The sequence below is a fragment of the Ranitomeya imitator genome, chromosome 5, assembly GCF_032444005.1.
Source record: "Ranitomeya imitator isolate aRanImi1 chromosome 5, aRanImi1.pri, whole genome shotgun sequence".
NCBI lineage: Eukaryota > Metazoa > Chordata > Amphibia > Anura > Dendrobatidae > Ranitomeya > Ranitomeya imitator.
The window spans coordinates 481,949,310-481,972,275 of NC_091286.1; the positions used below are offsets into that span (position 1 = coordinate 481,949,310).

The window sequence follows — 22,966 nt, forward strand, 5'->3', positions numbered from 1 at the left end:
GCTGAATCCAGCACTGAAGATGTGCTGCTACAGCATCATAACAGCTAATATTGCTAAAATAAACACAGTAGATGTTTTCAGTGGCACATAATAGCAAGATTTATGAAAAAAAAAAACAACTTTATAGTAGTGGACAACTTCTTTAAGTTTACTGTTACTGACATAATAGTTATGTGGCTCTCTACATAAACATTTTGGAAGCAGTTTTATAAATTTGGTATGTCCGATTTTTGCATTGTTAAAAACCACCAAAATTGTTGCATGGACCTTTCCGACAAACAATTGTCAGAACTTGCAGATAATTATGTTTTTTTGTTATATTTAAATAATAACGTTGAATACATTTTTAGGAAACATTTTTATTTAAGTATTTTATTTTATTTTTGTTTTTTAAAGTGATTAAACATATTGCTTATTTCCTACTGCAAAACGTTCTGAAAACTGTCTAGTTTAATACAATAGTGTAATGACATAATTTCTTTTTGTAGGATCATGAAGAGAAACTGGATGAATCTAGAAATTTTGTGATGAATGAGACAGAAAACAATGAAATGAAAAGCCATCGGTTGGTATATTTGATTTTAAGCTGAATATTTAACGTTTTTATTCTTGTATGTTTGTGGCTGGTCTCAGGCCTTATTTGATGAATTACTACATTATATGAAAATTTAAAATAAAAGCATGTTTGTTTAAACAAAACCGCTGAGGTGGATTGGCTTATGTTGCATACTATAAAAATAAAGCACATCAGACCTAACATTCAGTACAATATGACTTACTAACATATTCCCTAAATGCACAGGTTAAGATCACCTCTGGGCATCTATAGTGCAAAAAAAACCTCGTGATAAAAACAGAATGAGCAAACATTCTGAATTATGTAAGTAAATGAATAAATACATAGTAATAGTACATGTAAATAATCAAAAAAGCATAAAAGAGCATATACCCTGCAGTAAGGCTGGTTTCACATTTGCGTTTTTTGCCGCTGCGTTTTAGTGCAAAAAAAGCATGCGTTTTTTTCCTATACTTAACATTAAAAATGCATGCTTTTTTTGCATGCGTTTTGCCTCGTTTTGCCACCGCATGCGTCTTTTCTATGCATGCATTGTGTTGCAGAAATGCAAAATGAGTAATTTCTAGCGGCTTTTTTTGCTGCAAAAAAAACATGCGTTTTTTGCGGCAAAAAAACGTATTGCTGTCTATGTAAACGCATTCGTTTTTAAGCACATGCGTTTGGTTGCGTTAAAAACGCATGCGTTTTTATAGAAAAAAAAACAGAAAACACACTGATATGCCACCCCCCACCAGAAAGGTGATAAAGGGATCCTAACCCTAAAGGGATCCTAACCCTAACCCTACCCTTTACCCTAACCCTAGGGATCCTAACCCTACCCCTAACCCTACCCCTAACTCTAGGGATCCTAAGCCTAAAGGGATCCTAACCCTAGCCCTAAAGGGATCCTAACCTTAAACCTAAAGGGATCCTAACCCTAAGGGTTAGGGTTAGGATCCCTTTAGGTTTAGGGTTAGGGGTAGGGGTAGGGTTAGGATCCCTAGGGTTAGTGGTAGGGTTAGGGTTAGAATCCCTTTAGGGTTAGGGTTAGGATCCCTTTAGGGTTAGGGTTAGGATCCATAGGGATCAACCCCTAACCCTAACCCTAGCTATTTCTGTTTATAGTGGGTTTTGGTTTTTTACTTGGTTTTGATGATTGGCAGCTGTCACACACTTCTCAGCATGCGTTTTAAAAACGCAAATGCAGGCAAAAACGCATGTAAATGCGTCAAAACTCCGCGTTTTTTTTTTCACATGCGAAAACGCATGCGTCAAAAAAACGCAGCGTTTGCACGCGTTTACATGCGTTTTTTTCACCACATGCGTTTGCGTTTAAAACGCTGCATTTTTAAACGCGAATGTGAAACCAGCCTTAGTAAATAAATAGTAATAGTACATGTAACTAACATAGGCTTCTTAGTTAACACAAAAAAAACCATCCACCCCACTGCCACAAAGTGTACCTAGTCCTATCTCTAGTATTAAACCTTTTGTTTGCTTTGATTTAGAACATGCTTTTAGGCATCTAAATTAAAACATACCGTAATTGTCGATTCCTTAAAGTGACAGAAAAGTTAAACACTTTGTAAAGTTGCACATTTTTGAAGTAATGCAACTTTTTCATTTCCACGCCACTTTGCAGCAACTTTGCCAAAATGTGTGGAGTAGTATTGCAATGTGGCTAAAGTGACTATGTATTTTTTAACTCTAGAAATGCTGCAGTCCTTGACTGGAGTAGCATTTCTGGTGAGTCACACGCCACTGAGAAGATGCACCCAATTTATTAAAGGGGATATCCGGGACCTTAAAAAATACGTTTAGATGCGAACAGAGCCAACTACCTGTCTGTTGTACCCAGCGACAGTCATTGACCACTCCTGCCTGAGATTCAGCTACTTCCTGTTCACAGAGCAGCAGTTTCTCTTCCTGTTGGCACGGCGGGACTACTGGCGTCATGCTGATTTACAGTCGGCTTCCCCCAATTAGGCAACGGAAGCCATAGATCGCCATTCATTTAAAAGGCCACATGTTGTACTTCTTTTCTCCTGCAAGTAGTACTTAGATGTGTGTGCATCATGTTATCAGTAAATCTTATAAAACAGATTGTGTATGGTCAAATGTAATTTTCTTCCAACTTTATAAATCAGTACATGGAGAGGGTACATGATCTCTTTGATAGGCATATCTGACCATGTAGTTACCTGCCTTCATATGATTGAAATTGTAGAAACTTGATTCCAGCTCACCCAGTTGCTCTGTACTCATCCACCTGGGGTTCAGACGCCGGCCTCGCCCTGGCCTCACATCAAGGATAATAGAAAAAATTGGAGTCTGGCTCAACAGGACTAGACTTTCCTTTTCTTTTTATTTTTCAAAAGAAAATATGGGTCATACAAAAGAAAAATGTACATGGTTAACAACTTAACATGACCCAGTCGACACGTTTCAACTGCACTAAGCAGTCTTACTCAGGACTCATGAGTAAGGAAAATCCAGTCCTGTTGAGCCAATTTTTTCTATTATCCATTATTGAAATTGCCTGGGGTTTTCTTTTATACACTGAATGCCTACGGACTGGGGATGATCATAAAGTAGCAGCAGACCAGTTACTCATAGACTTGACAGTTTATAAAGGGCATCACTTTAGCCTTGACTGAAATGATTAGTGTGCCATTATATGCGTTATTAATCTTATCAATGAAGTTTAACTACCAATGAATTAATCTAAAAGATCTTGACAGCAGGGGTGTATGAAATAACTGTATTATTGATGCTTTGAGCACAACACGTCGTATATGAAAATTGTATTAACTTTTATTAAATAAATTACTTGGATCATAGTTGTGTGGAGGTTGTGTGGAAGTGACACAGATGAGGGGAACTGGTTATTAGCGCCTGCACTACAGGATAGTCACCTTTGATGACATTAGATTACTGTGACATGCATTTTTGCAATAGACTCAAGTCTACATTTGAATACTTGTACGCATATAATTACTGTAAAGTGCACTTTTACTCTTCTATACACAGTTTGTGGTCTGTAAACTAATAGCAAACTAAAAGCAAACTCAAATAAATGGTGGGGAATATGTGCAGCGTTGTGTATTGTGAATTATAATTAAGATAAAGTCCGATATCCGGTCTTTAAATATTGCTTGGTTTCATACCTGGCATTGTAACAGAAAGTAAAAAATGTGACTGTTACTTCTCCTGGAGTGGACCCTCTGGGCTGTGATACCAACCCACCCTGGGCGAGCTGACCTAGTGAGGACAGCCCCCTATACATGGGCGTCAGGGGCAGACCAAGGGGGGTAATGCACTACGACTGCTGGTACCAGGAGGCCAGCTCGAAGGAGGCTAGGGAAGAAGGCACCTGAGGAACAGAAGTTAGCAGGGCAAGTACGGAGAAGCACACTGGGTTCTGGAGAAAGCATGTGGAGTACAGGAGCATGCATAGTGCGTACGGGAGAGCGTGGAGCATACACTAGAAAGTATGCCAGGTAAAGGAGAGCGCAGTATGCTGGATACTGGGAGGTGCAGAGCGTACTCTGGGTACAGGAGAGCACACACCGTGAAGCACGCTGGATACAGGGAAGCGCAGAGCATACACCGAGTACAGGAGGGCGCAGAGCGCACACTGGGAAGCAAGCTGGATAGTAGAAGAACACAGTGCACTAGGGTGCACACTCGGACCAGAATACAGAGGGACACCCGTGCTGGAACCAAGACTAATCCAGCACAGATGCAAAGGTAATAATCAGCCACCTCCTAAAACAGGAAGTGGCCTGATACACCTGTTGCAGCCGCCCGGAGGAGGGTACTTCCGGGTCAGGCTGCATAAGTAGCAGAAGAAACGCGCGGCCATGGCCTACACCGCAGGAGGAGACCTGCCCACTGCACCCCGAGGAGTGAGGTAAGTATCCCGGAGCTGGGTGGCAGATGGAGGTGTAACAGTGACCCAGCACACGATAAAAAGTCCATTTATTTTAGTATAATTAAAAACTCCACATGATATGCAAATCAGAACATACAATAACGTCCTCAATTGATCCTATTTATTTAAGATTAAGTTCATTCATGAATAAGATACATTAGGGATCAAAATACGTCAACTAATTGAGTATTTGCTGGGATGTAATGTAACACACCATGAACTATACAGTATATGCATCTTCGTGTATCTTATATCATGTGGAGTCTAAACTATTATGGAAGAAATTGACTTTTTATTGAGGGCTGGTTCAATTTTCGGGCTTTAAATTGACTGAATTCCCCATACTTTATATGTCTCAATTATCTTTTTTTAATATGTGTTTTCAGGTTGTAATTTGATGAATCTTTATTTCAATTATTTTTCTGAAATATTTCATGATTGTGGCAGACACAAACTTACTGTGTTGTCAAGCAACACATCATTAGCAACTTGACTGTCGTAACACATCTGCCACTGAACTGTAGACAAGAAGGTGGCAACTAGCCCTGGTATCGGATAAACATGCGTTCCTCTACCTTCATTCCAGGAGTTTATGGTTCCAGTGAATACAATATTGCACTATTTACAGTACAATGTGTTGTGAATGTGCCTAATCGAATAAAAACTAACATTGTTTTCTGTTATTCAAGGCAGATCTTAAGGCCCCATACACATTATGTAAAGTCATAACAAAAACTAAGTATATGCATTAAGACAAAATAAAAAAATCTAGTTCTTAAAAGGTCTTTACATCAGGTAAATTCAACCTCAGATGAAAAACAACACATGACAGCTAACACTGTCATTATTTACAGTATTTACCAAAATCTAGGTCAAAATGCAGAAGCAAAGTGTGAATAATTAAGTAAACCTTAAGTGCAGTGTTTCTCATCTCCAGTCCTCAAGACCCACCTACAGGTCAAGTTTTCAGGATATCCTTAGTATTGCACAGGTGACTTCATGACCTGCTCAAGCATTAATTACAACACTTTTGCAATACTAAGTAAATTCTGAAAACATGACCTGTTGGTGGGCCTTGAGGATTGGAGTTGAGAAACACTGCTTTAGTGCATCCATTGAAATTGAGAAGGTAAGTAGCAGCTAAGTGCCACTAATCAAATGCCTTTTATTAATTGTTCATCAGAAAGCGTGACCGACAGTTTGATGCTCATGAGCATTCAGGCGCGTGTTAACACAATTTCAAGGAGGAAAGACATTAGCAATGATTTTGGAGATACAATGTTGTTGCCTCTCAATCGTGGAAGAGTTTTAAGGCTATTCAAGATCAATAAAGACTCCATCTTTCTTCAGTGAGGAAGTTTATTGATAAGTGGAAAACAATCAAGACAGTTGTCAATCTTCCCATGTGGAACATCCCTGCAAATTCACCCTAAAGTACTCAAAATAATTGAAAAAACAAAACAAAGAGCAACAGCTCAGACTCTAAAGGCCTCAGTTAGCTTGTTAAATGCTGAACAAGTAGGGCTTGTTTGGAAGGGCTGCCAAGAACAGACCTCTTCTTTCTAAAAAGATCATGGAGGTATGTTTAAAGTTTGCAAAGTTGCAAACCACAGACTTTTGGAACATTGATTTGTGGATAAAACAGACCAAAGTGGATATTTTTGGCCATAATTACCTGTGCCATGAAAACCAAACACAGCATCTCAGCCCAAGCACCCAATACCAACTGTTAACTACAGTGGAGAAGGGTTATTTATTTCTTCTTGCTTTCTATTCCCTTGGACACCTTGCATCCATTAAGTTGACCAATTACACCTCTGTTTAAGAAAGTATCTTGGCGTCAATAGTAAAGCCATCTATCCAAAAGCTAAAGTTTGGCCGAAACTAGGTGTTACGGCTGGTGGAATGCACCGAATAGATTAAAGATGGTAAAGGTGCATTCGCAGCCCGGGGTCCACCGTGCAGAGATGAAACCTGCTGCTAAGTAATGGCAGCACTATATGGCGGTACTACGCCGGAGTAAACTCAGGTTCAGACACCCGGTAAGAACTAACTCCTCTCTGTTTCTTCACAGAGTCGCAGTGAAACAAATGAAATGCTGTGCCTTGTTAGCCAACACAGGATGCAGCAGACGAATGCTAGTGGGATCCCTGAGACTCACCCCCACTAAGCTGGTGATTGATCCCGCTCTGACACTCGGTGGCTTTTGAGCCCATGCCTGAGGACACCCAAGTCAGATGCAGAGATCAAGCGGGAATTCCCACTCTACACTGACCAGTTGTCAGGATAAGTTAAGATTACAGCACAGAGTGCGTGCAGTGCCATGCAGGTGGACACTGCTGGTATGACGCAGTACAGATCGTGCTCTGGTGTAGGATAGCACTGTCAGGCACTAGGTAGCTCCAACATTCGCAAACATTCAACCACACAAGGAATGGGAATGATTATGGAGCAGTCGCCAGAACAAGCACACATCCACACACACACGATAATAGGTTTATACTAGCGCTTGGCTGTGCGGCCATTCGAACCTTTTATAGCTGTAGCACTCAAGGACCTTCCTAGTGGTCCAATATGAACTGCTACAGGACCTGAGCATGTGACCCCCGACCTCCAATGGGTGGTCGTCCTGTGGGCATGCTCAGTATGGGAAAAGCAGGACTTAGTCCCTGAAACGCCTGCTCGCTGCTGATCAGTACTGGCTACAAAGGCAGAGCCTGGAAAGGCAGCAGTAACCAAGCACACAGTATCAGCTTGAGCCAGACGCTGGGACCGACGTCTCCGCTGAGCAGGCTCCACTGCGGCTGGAGGAGAATGGGAAACCATAGCGGACATGGTTCGAGATGCCCCCTGTGCAGCGGCGGGAACTCGACTCCTAACACTAGGTCATACAACAGGACTTTGATCCCAAGTTCACCAGCAAACCTGCAGCATGAAAGAAAAGAATCAGAGTTTTGTCTTGGCCCAGACAAAGTCCAGACCTCATCACAATTGAAATGCCATGGTGGAATTTTAAAATAGCTTGGCATAACTGAATGCCCGCAAACCTCATTGAACTTATCAAATGTAATGAAGAGTAGGCCATGATTCCTGCAGAACTATATGAAAGACTGAAGTCATGCAGAAAACAATTTAGTAAGTCTGTTGCTGCTAAAATCGCACAGTATTGGAGGTGATCCGGCTGCTTATTTGCAAAATCATGTGCCCCTTGTTGTTATCATGTTTATTATTATTCCCATTAATTCACTCAAAAGTCAGTGTAAAAAACTGCAACTTTCCATGCCGGCCGCCATGGTTTTCGCCTTAATTGTAGCTGTGTCAGCATCACACTGTGTAACCCTACCGAGTGAGATGGCGCTGCATTTCTATTGCAGTTGGGTAGGCTACATCCAATTACAGTAGTTTCCTCTATTCTTTCTTATACAGTATGCATGCATTTTGTGTGGTTTTTCAGATCACGGATATTTTGCAATGTTGCTTGTTCGTGTGATTGATTGTGAATCTGTAGAAATTCCTCACGTGAATATCTCTAAGATAACTAACATTCTTTGGGTTTGTAAATCATCATCGGCATGACCGGAAATGTATGCATTTTTTTATTAATATATGTGAAGTGAGTTAAGAACACATTTGTATGTATTGCATTTTATTGCAGATTTTCAGGTTCGACATCCTCTTACGTCTAAAAATGGCCTACGGAATTTAGAGCATACAAGAACTTTACAACAAATAGGTCAACTAGACTGCATTTATGCAAGAAAGCATGTCCTGTGTCAATGGTGTGTCCCTGATTACACCACTTTGTTGCTTCCACGGCACTATTTATTATTACTAAATGGTAATTATTCATAGATGGCACACTTCTTTTACTCCCTTTTATACTCAGACTTGGGTAAAGAATTGCATACTTTAAGTTTTGTGGTTAATTTTTAGGAAATGCAAAATCTATCACACTACATGGATAAATTCCCCGGTATTCCCAGTTCCTACTTCCTCTCTACTGAAATGCAATCTAACATTTACTCAGTGCATTCCTGTGTCTATTATATATGATGACTGGCCGATCTATCACCCGGTTATGTCTTTCCTGACATCAGTGCTCTCCTGTGTACAGAACAAAGTGCAAACTTACAGGCCATTGTTATTATTTGTGCCTTTTCTTTGTCTGTTTTTGAGTGTATGTAATTTTAATGCAGTGGCTAGTTGGAGAATTGTAGGTTGCAGAGACATTTTTAATTTTACATTTAATGATAGGTTACCTCATGTTTCAGGGCTCAGGATACACCACTGTTCTAAATTTCATTCCTTTCTGTTACATAGATTGTCTGTCAAACTAATTGGAATGCATTAGATGAGCTGAGTTCCTGTCTAAGGTCATACAAAATGAAGCCTATCATTCCCACAGCGCCAGAAGTCTAATTTAAATATGCTAAATTCTCCACCAGCAAAACAAATACATTACTGTAATGTTAACATTTTGTCTTCAGATTGTTTAAACCTTTGGCAACTTAAAACATGTTACAATCCTAAACTCGCCTTATGTGATCGTAGAGTGAACTAGGTTTTATGTTTTCTTTTTTTTGGCTGCTTGTGCTCATAACGGAATGTTACGATATTCGGCTTATTGTATCTCACCTTTTGAGTGAGGTCTTCAAAGCCCTTGTTCCAGAACAGCATCTGGAATACAGCATAGACTAATGACATGGGGGTAACAGGGCAACTTGGTTAAAACTAGTGGGGCTCTGGAAATTGGTTGGTGACTGTGGACATAGAGCAGTAGTGGCAGAGTAGAGGAGATCAGGAGGTTCTTGTGGACTGAGAGCAGTGAAACTTGGCACAGTTGGCATTAGTCTTTCTCTACATAGGTGCCACATAGAGACATACACTTCTCCCATCTCTTTGAGCAACTGTAAACACCTCACTTGTAGAAGTTGACAGGTTGCTCCAAAAGCCATGTTGTGACTTCCGAAATCAGAGTCTCAACATCTGGAAAATGCTTGCCCTTCAAAAACAACTTTATTGTTGGAAAGTGGTGGAAGTCCGATGGTGCGAGGTCGGGTGAATAAGGGGAATGCCGTAGAATTTCAAAGCCACAGGAGCATGCTTCCATTTGGGCAACGTGAGTTGTGTACTGGTGCATTTTCTTGCAGAAGTCGGACACATTTGGTTAGCATGCCACGTCTCTTGGTTTTGATGGTCTCCTGCAATTTCCGCAGCAGTGATGCATAGTATGCCTCAGTGATCATGGTACGCTTTGCTAGGAAATCAATCAATACTACTCTTTGCTGGTCCCAAAATACTGTGAACATGATGCTTCCATTGCATCAGCTGGACTTTAGTCTTAGGGTCATAGTGATGGACCCAGCTTTCATCTTGTGTGTTCGGTCTGTTGAAAAAATCCTCCTCGTTTCCATGCCACATCGTCAATAGAGCCTGAAAGCATTCTTCTTCGTTCCTTCTTCTGGAAAGGTGTGAGCAACTGGAGACCCCATTGAGCTGGTACCTTATGCATGTGAAAATGGTTTTGGATGATTTTTTCTACTTACCGCACACTAATCTTGGCATTTTAGGCTAGGTGGCGAATGATTACACGGCGATTCTTCTAAATGGCGACCTCCACTTGCTGGATGGTGTGTTCATCAATAGCAGAGTGGGGTCACCCTTGAATTGAAGCTGTTTGCACTAATGTCCGACCACATTTGAATTGGCGATGCCAGTCCTTGGCAATCACCATAAACCTTTATCATCTAATCGAACGTCTCCTTTGGTGTGCGGCCTTTCAGGTAAAGGAACTTGATTACTGTTCTGTATTCCACTGGGTCCATTATCAAACCTCACACCACTTCAGCACTTGTAAAATCAAGACTGTTATCAGTTCTGAATTGCAAATTGGCACGTAACCTATAAAGACTTGTATCATTACATTTGTGCAGTTTCAGCAGCGTCCTGTGATAAATAGAAGTGGATCAGGGGATATCTTTAATGAACAATCCTCGTGTGTATATATAAATATATACAGCTCTGGCAAAAATTAAAGGAAATCTGTCACCCCAAAAATTGTATATGAGCTAAGGTCAGGGCCTCTCTGACCCGGCGCCTTCGCACTGCAGTACTTTGCTCTGCCCTCAACAGGGCAGACAAAGTACGCCTGCGCCAGAGTTGCGGCCACCAAGACAAGAAGAGGACATCATCGTATGAAGATAGGAGGTGCTGGACCCGGACCGCAATGCCCATTAAACCAGATCGCAGCGGGACCACCCCTGGGTGAGTATAATATAACCTGTTTTTCTTACCTTTCAGGTTACATCGGGGGCTTATCTAGAGCATTACAGAATGCTGTAGATAAGCCCCTGATGCCGGTTTCCTTTGCTCATATACGATTTTTGGGGTGACAGATTCCCTTTAAGAGACAGTTTCTCTGATTTTTCTCTTTATAGGTATATTTTTTTAGTAAAATGTAAATTGTTCTTTTATTCAAGAGAATGCCTAGAGTGTGCAAAGCAGTCATCAAAGGGAAAGGTGGCTACTTTGAAGAACCTAGAATATAAAACATAATTTCAGTTGTTTCACACTTTTTCGTTAAGTATATAATTCCACATGTGTTAATTTATAGTTTCGATGCCTTCAGTCTGAATGTACAATTTTCCTAGTCATGAAAATACAGAAAAATCTTTAAATGAGAAGGTGGGTCCAAACTTTTGGTCTGTACTGTATATATTTGTCTATGCAATGTATATAAACATATACAGGCAGTACCCAAGTTCTGAATATTGAACTTACATACCACACATAGATTGAAAGTAAGATGTAAAAAAAATAAACCCACTGCTCTCTGCCCCCTGTCCAGTCCTCTGCTTCCCCCATTGTGTGCCACCTCTCTGGCCTTTTCACTAAAAGTTAGGACTTTCTGCTGTGTCTCAACCTTACAGCACGCACAGACCTTCAAGGCCTGGACACAGCAGCTGGAGAGTCGAGCGATGAGGTGAGCATCATTTATCTTTTATTTTCCTTGTTCCAACTTGCATCCAAAATCATTTCATAAACAAACCAGGAACTACCGTATATATATCATAGTTGCCAGCACTTATAATGGTGGAGCAGGGCGTAGAAGTGCCTAGTGAGCGTCTGCGTTGACTTCATCGCCGACATCACTGCTGAGTGGCCAATCGGTAGTTTCTGATTACTGACATGCTCAGTTGTGCTCTGAAAGTGCTGTTGTGGTGGAACTACTGTACAACATGATGTGAGGGTTTGAGTGTTATAGGTGATTTATAATGTTTATGTCTTCTAAATATCACATAGGTGTTTCACATTTTTTAATTATTGTTAATCTAGCTGTATCAAAGATTGTAGGTATGGTTGGATATAATTTTTTGCACTCTAACATGCACCTTATATATGATGGTTTTTATATCTACTGCAATGTAATTTTTTATACATTTTGATTATGATTTGTATGTAATGTATGCTAATTTTTGTATATTGGTAAATTGAAGAGACATGTATAAAAAGTGCACTATTCTTTGGTAACACTGTGCTTGACTAAGACGGTGGTGTGGGGTCGAAACGTTGCACCACTTGGTGCTGGATTAAAGCCCAACATTTTTCCTTGAACTGGAATGCTGCCTGATTTATATATATACTAGTTGAAGAGCCCGGCGTTGCCTGGGCATAGTAAATATCTGTGGTTAGTTATAGCACCTCACGTCTCTTATTTTCCCATCATGCCTCTCATTTTCTCCCTTTGGTCTCTCATTTTCTCCCTTACACCTCTCATTTTCCCCCTCACTCCTCTTATTTTCCCCCTCACACCTCTCATTTTCCCCCTCACTCCTCTTATTTTCCCCCTCACTCCTCTCATTCCCCCTAACACTTGTCATTTCGACCTCACATCTGTCATTTTCCGATCACTTCACTATTTTCCCTCACTCCTCTCATTTTGCACTCACACCTTTTCATTTTCACCTCACACCCCTCATTTTCACCTCAGTATATACATGTTTGCCATCTCCCTTATATATAGTATACACCTGTATGTCTTCTCTTGTATATAGTATATACCTGTATGTCATCTCCCCTGTAAATAGTATATACCTGCTGTATGTCATCTCCTCCTGTATATTGTATATACAGTTAGGGCCAGAAATATTTGGACAGTGACACAAGTTTTGTTATTTTAGCTGTTTACAAAAACATGTTCAGAAATACAATTATATATATAATATGGGCTGAAAGTGCACACTCCCAGCTGCAATATGATAGTTTCCACATCCAAATCGGAGAAAGGGTTTAGGAATCATAGCTCTGTAATGCATAGCGTCCTCTTTTTCAAGGGACCAAAAGTAATTGGACAATGGACTCTAAGGGCTGCAATTAACTCTGAAGGCGTCTCCCTCGTTAACCTGTAATCAATGAAGTAGTTAAAAGGTCAGGGGTGGATTCCAGGTGTGTGGTTTTGCATTTGGAAGCTGTTGCTGTGAGCAGAAAACATGCGGTCAAAGGAACTCTCAATTGAGGTGAAGCAGAACATCCTGAGGCTGAAAAAAAAGAAAAAATCCATCAGAGAGATAGCAGACATGCTTGGAGTAGCAAAATCAACAGTTGGGTACATTCTGAGAAAAAAGGAATTGACTGGTGAGCTTGGGAACTCAAAAAGGCCTGGGCGTCCACGGATGACAACAGTGGTGGATGATCGCCGCATACTTAATTTGGTGAAGAAGAACCTGTTCACAACATCAACTGAAGTCCAAAACACTCTCAGTGAAGTAGGTGTATCTGTCTCTAAGTCAACAGTAAAGAGAAGACTCCATGACAGTAAATACAAAGGGTTCACATCTAGATGCAAACCTTTCATCAATACCAAAAATAGATTAAATTTGCAGAAAAACACCTCAAGAAGCCAGCTCAGTTCTGGAAAAGTATTCTATGGACAGATGAGACAAAGATCAACCTGTACCAGAATGATGGGAAGAAAAAAGTTTGGAGAAGAAAGGGAACGGCACATGATCCAAGGCACACCACATCCTCTGTAAAACATGGTGGAGGCAACGTGATGGCATGGGCATGCATGGCTTTCAATGGCACTGGGTCACTTGTGTTTATTGATGACATAAGAGCAGACAAGAGTAGCCGGATGAATTCTGAAGTGTACCGGGATATACTTTCAGCCCAGATTCAGCCAAATGCTGCAAAGTTGATTGGACGGCGCTTCATAGTACAGATGGACAATGACCCCAAGCATACAGCCAAAGCTACCCAGGAGTTCATGAGTGCCAAAAAGTGGAACATTCTGCAATGGCCAAGTCAATCTCCAGATCTAAACCCAATTGAGCATGCATTTCACTTGCTCAAATCCAGACTTAAGACGGAAAGACCCACAAACAAGCAAGACCTGAAGGCTGCGGCTGTAAAGGCCTGGCAAAGCATTAAGAAGGAGGAAACCCAGCGTTTGGTGATGTCCATGGGTTCCAGACTTAAGGCAGTGATTGCTTCCAAAGGATTTGCAACAAAATATTGAAAATAAAAATATTTTGTTTGGGTTATGTTTATTTGTCCAATTACTTTTGACCTCCTAAAATGTGGAGTGTTTGTAAAGAAATGTGTACAATTCCTACATTTTCTATCAGATATTTTTGTTCAACCCTTCAAATTAAACGTTACAATCTGCACTTGAATTCTGTTGTAGAGGTTTCATTTCAAATCCAATGTGGTGGCATGCAGAGCACAACTCGCGAAAATTGTGTCACTGTCCAAATATTTCTGGCCCTAACTGTACCCATGTGTCATCTCCTCCTGTATATATTATATACCTGTATGTCCTCTCTTCTGTATATACGATATACCTGTATGTCATCTCCTCCTATATATAGTATATACCTGTATATCATCTCCTGTATATAGTATATACCTGTATGTCTTCTCCCCTGTATATAGTATATACCTGCTGTATGTCATCTCCTCTATATACCTATGTGTCATCTCCTCTTTTATATAGTATATACCTGTATGTCATCTCCTGTATATAGTATATACGTGTGTCATCTCCTCCTGTATATAGTATGTACCTGTAAGTCATCTCCTCCTGTATATAGTATATACCTGTGTATCATCTGCTCCTGTATATAGTATATACCTGTGTGTCATCTCCTCCAGTATATAGTATTTACCTGTATGTCTTCTCCTCCTGTATATAGTATATACCTGTGTGTCATCGCCCCTTTATATAGTATGTACCTGTATGTCATCTCCCCTGTATATAGTATATACCAGGTTGTCATCTCCTCCTGTATATAGTATATACCTGTATGTCATCTCCTCCTGTATATAGTATATACCTGTGTGTCATGTCCTCCTGTATATAGTATATACATGTATGTCATCTCCTCCTGTATATAGTATATACCTGTGTCATCTCCCCTGTATATAGTATATACCAGGTTGTCATCTCCTCCTGTATATAGTATATACCTGTGTGTCATCTCCTGTATATAGTATATACCTGTGTGTCATCTCCTCCTGTATATAGTATATACCTGTATGTCATCTCCTCCTGTATATAGTATATATGTGTGTCATCTCCTCCTGTATATATTATATACCTGCAAGTCATCTCTTCCTGTATATAGTATATACCTGTGTGTCATCTGCTCCTGTATATAGTATATACCTGTGTGTCATCTGCTCCTGTATGTAGTTTATACCTGTGTGTCATCTGCTCCTGTATATAGTATATACTTGTGTGTCATCTCCTCCTGTATATAGTATATACCTGTGTGTCATCTCCTCCTATATATAGTATATACCTGTGTGTCATCTCTCCTGTATATAGTATATACCTGTGTGTCATCTCCTCCTGTATATAGTATATATCTGTGTCATCTCCCCTGTATATAGTATATACCTGTGTGTCATCTCCCTTGTATATAGTATATATGTGTGTGTCATCTCCCCTGTATATAGTATATACCTATGTGTCATCTCCCCTGTATATAGTATATACCTGTGTGTCATCTCCCCTGTATATAGTATATATCTGTATGTCATCTCCTCCTGTATTAGACCGCGTTCACACGTTATTTGGTCAGTATTTTTACCTCAGTATTTGTAAGCTAAATTGGCAGCCTGATAAATTCCCAGCCAACAGGAAGCCCTCCCCCCTGGCAGTATATATTAGCTCACACATGCACATAATAGACAGGTCATGTGACTGACAGCTGCCGTATTTCCTATATGGTACATTTGTTGCTCTTGTAGTTTGTCTGCTTATTAATCAGATTTTTATTTTTGAAGGATAATACCAGACTTGTGTGTGTTTTAGGGCGAGTTTCATGTGTCAAGTTGTGTGTGTTGAGTTGCATGTGGCGACATGCATGTAGCGACTTTTGTGAGATGAGTTTTGTGTGGCGACATGCGTGTAGCAACTTTTTGTGTGTCGAGTGAGTTGCATGTGACAGGTTAGTGTAGCAAGTTGTGTGCAGCAAGTTTTGCGCATCGCGAGTTTTGCGTGTGGCGAGTTTTATGTGTGGTGCGTTTTGAGTATGTGCAAGTTTTTTGTGAGGCAACTTTTGCATGTGTTGCAACTTTTGTGTATGTGGCAATTTTTCCGCGTGTGCAAGTTTTGCGTGTGGCGTGTTTTCCATGAGGTGAGTTTTGCACATGTGGCGAGTTTTGCGTGAGCCTAGTTTTGCATGTGGCGAGTTTTGCGCATGGCGAGTTTTGAGCGGTGACTTTTGTGTTTCGACTTTTATGTGGCGAGGTTGGTGTATGTGTGGTGAAATGTGTGCTGAGAGTGGTATATGTGTTCAAGCACGTGGTAGTGTGTGGTGCATTTTGTGTGTGTGTGTTCATATCCCCATGTGTGGTGAGTATCCCATGTTGGGGCCACACCTTAGCAACTGTACGGTATATAATCTTTAGCGCCATCGCTCTCTCTCTTTAAGTCCCCCTTCTTCACATCTGGCAGCTGTCAATTTGCCCCCAACACTTTTCCTTTCACTTTTCCCCATTATGTAGATAGGGGCAAAATTGTTTGGTGAATTGGAAAGCGCGGGGTTAAAATTTTGCCTCACAACATAGCCTATGATGCTCTCAGGGTCCAGACGTGTGACTGTGCAAAATTTTGTGGCTGTAGCTGCGACGGTGCAGATGCCAATCCCGGACATGCACACATACACACACAAATTCAGCTTTATATGTTATATATATACAGTGGGGCAAAAAAGTATTTAGTCAGTCAGCAATAGTGCAAGTTCCACCACTTAAAAAGATGAGAGGCGTCTGTAATTTACATCATAGGTAGACCTCAACTATGGGAGACAAACTGAGAAAAAAAAATCCAGAAAATCACATTGTCTGTTTTTACATTTTATTTGCATATTATGGTGGAAAATAAGTATTTGGTCAGAAACAAACAATCAAGATTTCTGGCTCTCACAGACCTGTAACTTCTTCTTTAAGAGTCTCCTCTTTCCTCCACTCATTACCTGTAGTAATGGCACCTGTTTAAACTTGTTATCAGTATAAAAAGACACCTGTGCACACCCTCAAACAGTCTGACTCCAAACTCCACTATGGTGAAGACCAAAGAGCTGTCAAAGGACACCAGAAACAAAATTGTAGCCCTGCACCAGGCTGGGAAGACTGAATCTGCAATAGCCAACCAGCTTGGAGTGAAGAAATCAACAGTGGGAGCAATAATTAGAAAATGGAAGACATACAAGACCACTGATAATCTCCCTCGATCTGGGGCTCCACGCAAAATCCCACCCCGTGGGGTCAGAATGATCACAAGAACAGTGAGCAAAAATCCCAGAACCACGCAGGGGGACCTAGTGAATGAACTGCAGAGAGCTGGGACCAATGTAACAAGGCCTACCATAAGTAACACACTACGCCACCATGGACTCAGATCCTGCAGTGCCAGACGTGTCCCACTGCTTAAGCCAGTACATGTCCGGGCCCGTCTGAAGTTTGCTAGAGAGCATTTGGATGATCCAGAGGAGTTTTGGGAGAATGTCCTATGGTCTGATGAAACCAAACTGGAACTGTTTGGTAGAAACACAACTTGTCGTGTTTGGAGGAAAAAGAATACTGAGTTGCATCCATCAAACACCATACCTACTGTAAAACATGGTGGTGGAAACATCATGCTTTGGGGCTGTTTCTCTGCAAAGGGGCCAGGACGACTGATCCGGGTACATGAAAGAATGAATGGGGCCATGTATCGTGAAATTTTGAGTGCAAACCTCCTTCCATCAGCAAGGGCATTGAAGATGAAACGTGGCTGGGTCTTTCAACATGACAATGATCCAAAGCACACCGCCAGGGCAACGAAGGAGTGGCTTCGTAAGAAGCATTTCAAGGTCCTGGAGTGGCCTAGCCAGTCTCCAGATCTCAACCCTATAGAAAACCTTTGGAGGGAGTTGAAAGTCCGTGTTGCCAAGCGAAAAGCCAAAAACATCACTGCTCTAGAGGAGATCTGCATGGAGGAATGGGCCAACATACCAACAACAGTGTGTGGCAACCTTGTGAAGACTTACAGAAAACGTTTGACCTCTGTCATTGCCAACAAAGGATATATCACAAAGTATTGAGATTAAATTTTGTTTCTGACCAAATACTTATTTTCCACCATAATATGCAAATAAAATGTTAAAAAAACAGACAATGTGATTTTCTGGATTTTTTTTCTCAGTTTGTCTCCCATAGTTGAGGTCTACCTATGATGTAAATTACAGACGCCTCTCATCTTTTTAAGTGGTGGAACTTGCACTATTGCTGACTGACTAAATACTTTTTTGCCCCACTGTATATAGATATATATATATATATCATAGTTGCCAGCACTGATAATGGTGGAGCAGGGCGTAGAAGTGCCTAGTGAGCGTCTGCGTTGACTTCATCGCCGACATCACTGCAGAGTAGCCAATCGGTAGTATCTGATTACTGACATGCTCAGGTGTGCTCTGAAAGCGCTGTTATGGTGGTACCACTGTACAACATGATTTGGGGGTTTGAGTGTTCGAGGTGATTTATAATGTTTATGTCTTTTAAATATCACATAGGTGTTTCACATTTTTTAATTATCGTTAATCAAGATTGTAGGTATGGTTGTATATAATTTTTTGCACTCTAACATGCACCTTATATATCATGGTTTTTATATCTACTGCAATGTAATTTTTATACATTTTGATTATGATTTGTATTTAATGTATGCTAATTTTTGTATATTGGTAAATTGAAGAGATATGTATAAAAAGTGCACTATTCTATGGTAAGACTGTGCTTGACTAAGACGGTGGTGTGGGGTCGAAACGTTGCACCACTTGGTGCTGCAGTAAAGCCCAACATTTTTCCCTGAACTGGAATGCTGCCTGATATATATATATATATATATATATATATATAACAGCAGCGTTGCACCATTGCAGTGTAGTGTATAAATCCAGTTCAGACCTCTACCACGTCTGATAGTATCTAAAAATGGTTCGAAAAGGTTCCATGGGGAACTGAAATGTAGCTATTGGATATGCACTAATAAAGGCATCAGTGTATTCATTTATCAGAGGAGTGCTTTCATTTTTGGATATTATGTATGTTGACAAATGTATATATTTGCCCTCCTGCTACGATGTCATGTTCATGTTTTACCTTTTAAGTTCCATGAATTTTCTTTTAAGATTATAGCAAAATGTCACGCTTTGAGCACTTATTGGCCATTGTGCTGGATGCTGCTGCCTTGCCTTATGCGATGAGATGGTTAATCATTTCTAATGTAGAATGCATTGAGACATAGCGGCAAGTCACTTAATCCTCACTTGAACTCTGTGTGACTTGAGTGATATTATAAGAGTACATGCCTTATTATATAATTATGTGTCTGCTTTTTGCTGCATGGCTACAATAAGATAGGGCTGTTGGTAATATTCTTGTGCTGTCTAACCTCGTGACTGTAATAGGATACGAGCACTCACTTACCTGTTGGCCCGAATTAGTATTTGGCTGTTAGGTGCAGTGATTAAACTGAAAGGCTGTAACATTTTTATATCTATATTTTTTTCTCTTTTCAGATCGCACATTTGTTTTAAGTTTGCTGCCAATGCACTACATGTATTCATTCATATGTGCTAATTTAGCCCCGGGATTATTGTTGGTTTCTGAATAAATACATTTCTTCATCAGTTGATTCAGGGCATTTCCTAATAAGTCGTGCATACTGAAAGAGCTCATAGAACATTGGACAAGTCAATTGAATTTCTTGTCAGACATTTCAGATTCTTTGATTTACATTTTGCACTCGAAATTCCTCCCTAGAAGTTGAGGATGATTATAATTTCTAAATCTAGACTCTAATAATGGAGCATCTGTCTGTAAGACAGCTTCATGAAATAATGTAAAAATGGAACATTGTTGCCGGAAAATTTTTGTCCCCTCAGAATTTTCCATATTTCTACATTTGATCCAAAACTGCATTAGATTTTTCCACAAACCCTAAAAGTAGATAAAGAGAGCAAAATAAAAGGAATAAGTACAAAATAATAGCCTTTGTCATTTTCTTTTCTTTTTGAAAAATTATTAATATTATCTGTCTGAGAGGCCAAACAAGAGCTGGGTGATTTTGACAAAAAATAAAATCTCAATTTTTTTTTTTTATTCTAGACGATTTTTTATTTTATTCTCATTTTTTTTTTGTTTAGCTAAATTTAGTCCATATAAGCTTAAAATAAAAAGAAAAAACCCGATTAAGTCCTCCCGCAATGCTTTCTGGCAGTCTCTGACTTCTGGTCTTCAGCAATGTGTTATCACGGGAGATTGCTGAAGCCATCATGTGTTAAAATAACACAATGTCATTAGAAAGAATTGGAAACAGCACAGAAGTCACAAAGTAAAGACATTGGTAATCGTAATGACAAAAGAAAACATCAAATAGATCAGTCCAAGCCAAGAAACAGTCAAAAAATAGCTGGACGTTAGCATAATCCACTATTCTAGGCAGGGGATACAAAACCGCAGGGTCTCCGGATACACACATTTTATCAAGCCTGGAATATCACATCTTTGTATTCCCTGCCTGAATAACATGGATTATTGCTTTGATGATGTTTTATTAACTCTTATTTTTGAGAGTTCATATAACATAGTATCACTGAGGGCCAAGATACAAAGACTGGCTGGGGGACAATAAAATCCACACCAAAATCTGCTTGACTTTGTGTGGATTTCCAGGCTTTTTCCTTATTAACTTCTGGGTTGTGTTCATACTGAGTCTTTTTCTGACATTTGTGGAGCAGAAAACGCTGCAAAAACTACTGAAAGAAAAACTCCTCAAAGGAATGAACATAATCGATAATGAAAAAAAACAACTTGGTGTTCATATTGTGCAACATGTTCATTTTTTGAGGTTCTTTTCGAAGCTTAGACTTTGAAAAGATGGCAAGAAGGTGCCATGTCCCTAGGAAAACACTCAATACTTAACTTACAATAAGGCTAAATAAACATCTGGGTGTTCTTATTCACTTTTTTATAGTGCTTCTACCACAAAAAAGCTAACATTTTATTTTCTTTATGGTGATCAAACACCGGAAAAAGAGAATAGAATAGCACTCAGAAAGCAACCAAAAAACGATAACAAAAGATGCTTTAGGTTTACAAAATTCCTGGGATAAAGAGAATATTCGACTGTAGATGATCTTAGGCATAAAAATGGTTGTTTTTAATGTTCCGCACGTAAATTGTGTTTTTTGGAAACATACATAGTGTAAACATACCCACAAACTAGTCAGACTGGAGTGGGATGAAAACCATCAAGAGGTGAATAATTATCTTTAGAATAGTTTATGGAGGCCAAGGAGTGAAGGTGAAAAGGCAGAGGAGGGTGCTGAGGACAAAAGGGAGCTAGTGTAAGGGCATTATCCCTTCCCTCCTCTTCTGCATCGGCGAAATAACTGGAAATAGCACACAGCCTGAGTGCATAATATGAGGAAAGGCTTAAAGGGAAGCTCCAAGGAGATAAAAAAAGAGTATTTTCATGTGCATGCCTATAAATATAAGGCCATCATCCTGACACCACCTGCTATTGAATGAGATTGTGAACCTGCTTTTAAGTGCTCCCTCTTCCTTCTGGTACGTTAAGTCACGGTTCAAGGGTGTGGTGTGCTCTTGGCTTCTAGTAGCAGCATGCCCCCTGATAACATCTCCTTCCATGTAGTCCGAGATCAGGGGGCATGGCAAGCCCCTGTCAAGCTGCAGCCATTCTACCTGATCTCTGCATGCCCTCACTTTCCACCCTCCATTAATGCCTGCAAATGCAGGTTAAGATTCACTTCAGAACAAGTAATAATGTGTACTGCCATGTGTCAGGCAGGGAGCAGAGGCAATGCGCTGATCGACGCATTTCAGTGCATAATGAACTGCCATGGCTTGTGCTGCACTGTACATGCACTGACATGTGTCGGTCAGCGCTCTGCCTCTGCTCCCTGACTGACACATAATAATAATAATAATAATAATCTTTATTTATATAGCGCCAACATATTCCGCAGCGCTTTACAGTTTAACAGTTTCAAACACAAAAGTCATAAGTAACAACGTTAACAATACAATAATTAAAGCAAAATAAGACGACCCTGCTCGTGAGAGCTTACAATCTACAATGAGGTGGGGGAGATACAAAGTACAGGTGTGTATTTACAATGATGTATTTACAATCATGGTCCAGCCATCTTCAGGGGTTGGGGAATAGATGGGGATAGTGAATGAGCTACACACAAACATAACATAACTTTGATTAGTGAACGTGATAGGCCGCTCTGAAAAAATGTGTTTTGAGCGAGCGCCTAAAACTATGCAAATTATGGATGGTCCTAATATCTTGGGGTAGAGCATTCCAGAGGATTGGCGCAGCACGGGAGAAGTCTTGGAGTCGGGAGTGGGAGGTACGGATTAGTGCAGAGGTTAGCCGAAAGTCATTTGCAGAGCGCAGTGGTCTGTTAGGCTGATAGACAGAAATGAGGGAGGAGATGTAAGGGGGTGCCGCACTGTGGAGAGCTTTGTGGGTGAGAACAAGTACTTTGAATTGTATCCTGTAATGAATGGGCAGCCAGTGTAACACATGGCAGTACACATTATGCACTAACATGGCTTATCCTGCAATTGGTCTTAGCCTGTGTTTGAAGCTTCTTTATGACATGTCCAGGAGTGTGGATGGAGCTATAGCTGTATTAAAGAAGCTGTGAAATTATAAGGCATGGTCCCAGTGGGGAGGAAGGGCAGTCAGAGCTCACATAGGTTGACTGATCTAGGACTGAATAGAAGATGAAGGGCCTGGATACAAGCCAGGACCAGGCCACACTCCCTGATCTGTGACATAACATGCCAGAAGGACAGAGGATCATTGAGAAGCAGACCCACCACCACATTCAATTGCAGGTACTGTTAGAATTACAAATATTGATATTAGCTTTATAGTTTATAAC

The 22,966-nt window shown here is 40.4% G+C and overlaps 1 protein-coding gene across 2 annotated transcripts in view; it reads left to right on the forward strand.

The window, feature by feature from the left end:
• Positions 1–22,966, forward strand: part of ZBBX (zinc finger B-box domain containing) — a 357,196-nt gene that overhangs the window by 233,268 nt on the left and 100,962 nt on the right. For both annotated transcript variants that reach the window (XM_069727388.1, XM_069727390.1), the window contains exon 14: positions 489–565. In XM_069727388.1, coding sequence (XP_069583489.1) covers positions 489–565 — 77 coding nt within the window. The remainder of the gene's footprint in view (positions 1–488; positions 566–22,966) is intronic.